Consider the following 3,970-nt stretch of genomic DNA (forward strand, 5'->3'; position numbering starts at 1 on the left):
CCCCACCCTGTTCCTGGCACACAAAAGCACTCAGCACAGCTCTGCATGAAGGGATGTGCTCACACTCAGGACCCAAGCTTGCATGCACTAACACATACAATCACAAAGGTTGTGGGGCAGCTCCCGGAGCCAGGATGTTTGGGTTCAGATCCCAGCCCAACCTCTTACTGGCTGGGTGACCTCAGACAAGTCGCTGGATCGCTCCATGCCTCAGTTTCCTCATTTGTAACACGGGCAGAACAGCACCTACGTCGGGGTTATCACGAGGATGAGAGGAATTATCACACCTGTAAGTACCAGCTGGTGTTATTAGCATTATCAGGTACAAACTGCCTCCACACACCCGCACCACAGCAGTCAACCATCACGTGCCCGGGTCAGGCGAGGGGCCCCCGGCTGGCCTGCACCAGTGCTGTCAGGGCTGGGGCTCTGGGCAGTGGCAGCAGGATGGCCGGGGGGTGCAGCTGGGCTGACAGCAGATCTGCAGGGCAGGGTCCTCGCCCCGGGCCATCTGGCTGGGGCTGAAGGTCAAGGCAGCATCAAACTGGGCCTTAAGCAGCTGAAGCTGCTTTAGTGCCTGCAGCGCCTCGGGCGTGACCTCAGCCACGCCTCCCAGAAGGTTGTAGTTCTCACCAGGGTCCTCAGACAGGTCGAAGAGCAGCGGGGGCTCGTGGGCAGTCAGAGGACTAGAGGCGTGGCAGGCAGGGTCCGCAGTGGTGTCGCTGTGGGCAGAGCCTGGGGAGGGGGGGCATGTCTGTGCAAAGGGCAAGGGCGAGAGGAGGGACCAGGCTCTGGGGCAACAACAGGGTTGGCAGGGTTGGGGGAGAGGAAATTACCCTGGGTGAAGAAGTGCGCTTTGTACTTCCCACTCCGCACAGCAAAGACCCCGTGGACCTCGTCTGGGTAGGCCGAGTAGAAGAAGAGAGACTGCCGGGGGCTCTGGGGGCAAAGTCAGGGATCACAGGGTGGGCAGGGCCCTCCAGCACTGGTGTGCACGTACCTAGAGCCATCAGCCTGGGCCCCGGATGCGTTGCTGCCCCCTGCCCCACCCGGGAACACCACTGGCAGCACCACTTGGAGGCCACTCGCCAGAGGGTCTGCGGGGCGGAGCGGGGGGGCCGGGGTCTCAGCCTTGCTGGCCCTACCTTGCCTGTACCCAGCAGCAGGGGGCTGAGGTCAACACCATCCAAGGTGACGTTGGGCAGAGGGGCCCCGGTCAGGGCTGCCAGGGTTGGCAGCAGGTCCAAGGAGCTGGCCAGCTCATGGGTCACACCTGGAGGCAGAGGACGACCACTCCATGTGCCACCAGGGTGGGGGAAGTGGGGCCAGGGGTTCGTGGCGGGGGGGGGGGGGGCTAAGACTGACCGGGAGCGATGTGGCCTGGCCAGAAGGCCAAGGCAGGCTCTCGGACACCCCCCTCAAAGGTGGTCCCCTTCCCGCAGCGAAGAAGGCCAGAACAGCCGCCATGGGACATTCTCATGGTCTCAGGCCTGGGACACACAAGGAGGTCGTCAGTGATGGGGAGCTCAGGGTGACCCCTGGTGACCCCAGCCCCAGAGTTACATGCTATGCATAAAAACGGCCAGCATGTGCCTGTCCCCTCTGTGTCCTGCCAAGACCAGCACATGGCCCCTAGCCTCCCACGTGCCCTGTAGGTCACCGTGATACAGCCAGCATCTCCCCAGACACCCTTATCCTACCACGTCCTCAGCCAGTAGTCAGGATGGGAAGACCCCAGTGACCCGCGGTGAGGGACCAACCAGCATTTCCCCACCCCCTGCCCCCCTGTCAGCAAACCCATTGTCTGCAGTGAAGATGACCAGTGTCTCTCCGAGCAGCCCCAGGTCCCCCACCGCTGTCATCAGAGCCCCCACCGCTGCATCCAGTTCCATCAGGGAGTCCCCGAATGGCCCTCGGCCTGAGCGCCCCGAGAAGCTCTGCCCGCTGAACTGGGGGTAGTGGGTGTGCTGTGGGCAGAGACAGGAGTTAGCACTGGGTAGGAGTCAGGGGCAGCCCCGGGGGGTGGGTCAAGGTCACTCACGTGAGAGGCATAGTACAGGAAAAATGGCCGGCCCTGGCGCTGGGCATCAGCCATGAGGTCACGGGCGAAAGCCACATAGCGGGCCTCAAGTCCAGGCAGCCAGGGGGGCTGTGCCTCCACGGACAGGTTGGCCAACAGCGGGATAGGGACCAGGCCCTGGTCACAGCTGCCATCACAGGGGGTGGATGGCGGAAAGCAGGTCAGGTTCTGGCAAGGGCCCTGGCGGAGCAGTTCCATTGAGGAGTCTGGGCTGTGGGGTGGGGCTCAAGGGGTCAAGGGGAAGGGGATTGTTAGGAGGTAGGTAGGACGGTGTCTGAGGGCCCTGGAAGTTCCTACCTGATCATGGGAGTATGGGATGCCCAGGAATCGATGGAAGCCCTGGTGGGGGGGCAGAAAGGCCCCCTCAGGCCCCACCCCAAGGTGCCACTTGCCAGCTATCCCTGTGAGGTAGCCCCGGGCAGCCAGGACCTCAGCCAGGGTCACCTCCTCCAGGGGCAGACCCCCTCGGGAGCTGGGCTCCAGAACTCCAGGGTACAGGCCCATCCGAACTGGGAGTCGGCCGGTCAGGAGGGCAGCCCTATAGGACAAGTCACAGAGTCTGTGAGACAGAGAGAAACTAAGGCTGAAGTGGACATGTGGAGGAGGAAAGATAGGGGAGAAAGATCGAGAAACGTGAACTTCTCCAAAGAGACGGAGCCTTTTGCCTCCTCCATAGGAGCCCAGAGTGAATTTGGGAGATGCTGTATGGGCTCCCCTGGCCCCCTCACTTACCGGGAGGGTGTGCATAGAGATACGGGCACATAGAAGTCGGTGAAGCGCAGCCCCCCCGCGGCCAGCTGGTCCAGGTTGGGGGTGGTGGAGCTAGGATGCCCGTAGGAGCCCAGGTCCCCATATCCCAGGTCATCAGCAAAGATCAGCATGATGTTAGGTGGGCCAGCAGTGGCCAGGCCTATGGCGAAGGCCAGAGCGAGGGCCCACAGTACCACCATGGCACACAGCACAGATGGGCCTATCACAAGAGACCCTTGGGAAGGAAAGCAAACTGGCTCCAGAGAGCTCTAACCCAAAGACTCCTAGATCCAAGCACTATCTTCCCCTGAGAATCCAGATCTCGGTACTATCCTCCCCTGAGACTCCAGGCACTATGTCTCTCCTGAGACCCCAAATCCAGGCGCTATCTTTCCCCTGAGACCCCAGATCCAGGTACTATGCTCCTCTGAGACCCCAGGCACTACCTCTCCCCTGAGACCCCAGACCCAGGCACTATCCCCCTCTTGAGACCCCAGACCCAAATACTCCCGGACCCAGATAACTCCCTTCCTGAAGTCTCAGAGGACTTCCGGACTTTCCAGAGACCCCTGACCCCAACAGAACCCAGGAGACCGTAACCTGGGATATAACTCCCTGGAGACCCTCGGGGACCAGGACACCTGATTCTCAGGCGACCTGACCCTCTTCACCAGAGGTCTCAGGCTCAGGCTCGTGGTCAGAGACAGAAGTCACATGACACTGACCCGCGGGATCTGGCGCGGCTGGACGAAGGCAGTACCCGGCGGAGGACGGGGCGGGTCGGGACAGCTGGCAGCAGTGCCCTCCGCGGGCGCTTCCGCCTCGGCCCCGCCCCGCCCCCGGTCCCCGCCCCGTGTCCCGTGACCCTCTGCGCGCGGCGGCCGGGGACCTCGCGGGGCGGGGACGGGGCGGGGCTTCGCGGGGGCGGGGCGGGGCCTGCTCACGCTAAGAGGCGCTCCGGTTCGGCTTCGGGTCGGGGTCGGGGTCCGCGTCTGGGGCGCGGGGCGCGTACTCGGTCCCCCTCTGCACCCCGAGGCCGTTGGCGGGGTTGGCGCGGGTCAGGCTGGGGCGGCGCGCGGGTACGGGCGGGGCGAGGCCCCCAAACTCCGGGACTGGGAGACTCGGGGTCCTTTTTGAAAG

General features: G+C 63.5%; 1 protein-coding gene across 6 annotated transcripts; it reads right to left on the bottom strand.

Annotated features, from left to right (window-relative positions):
* Positions 1-290: 290 nt before the first annotated feature.
* ARSA (arylsulfatase A) lies at positions 291-3,702 on the bottom strand. 6 transcript variants are annotated; one of them, XM_027070333.2, is made up of 9 exons: positions 3,556-3,701; positions 2,813-3,050; positions 2,378-2,618; positions 2,042-2,260; positions 1,798-1,967; positions 1,366-1,490; positions 1,146-1,273; positions 837-939; positions 291-735 (listed from the first exon to the last, which is right to left on the bottom strand). In XM_027070333.2, exons 2-9 carry the CDS (start codon positions 3,028-3,030, stop codon positions 416-418), a joined length of 1,524 nt encoding a protein of 507 aa, XP_026926134.1. In that variant the 5' UTR covers positions 3,031-3,050; positions 3,556-3,701; the 3' UTR covers positions 291-415. The 6 variants fall into 6 exon arrangements, with proteins under 6 accessions (XP_026926134.1, XP_026926136.1, XP_026926135.1 ...); XM_027070335.2 differs by having other exon boundaries at positions 2,813-3,065; positions 3,556-3,691; XM_027070334.2 differs by having other exon boundaries at positions 2,813-3,065; positions 3,472-3,601.
* Between the last annotated feature and the right edge of the window lie 268 nt (positions 3,703-3,970).

The sequence above is a fragment of the Acinonyx jubatus genome, chromosome B4 (genome assembly GCF_027475565.1).
Source record: "Acinonyx jubatus isolate Ajub_Pintada_27869175 chromosome B4, VMU_Ajub_asm_v1.0, whole genome shotgun sequence".
NCBI lineage: Eukaryota > Metazoa > Chordata > Mammalia > Carnivora > Felidae > Acinonyx > Acinonyx jubatus.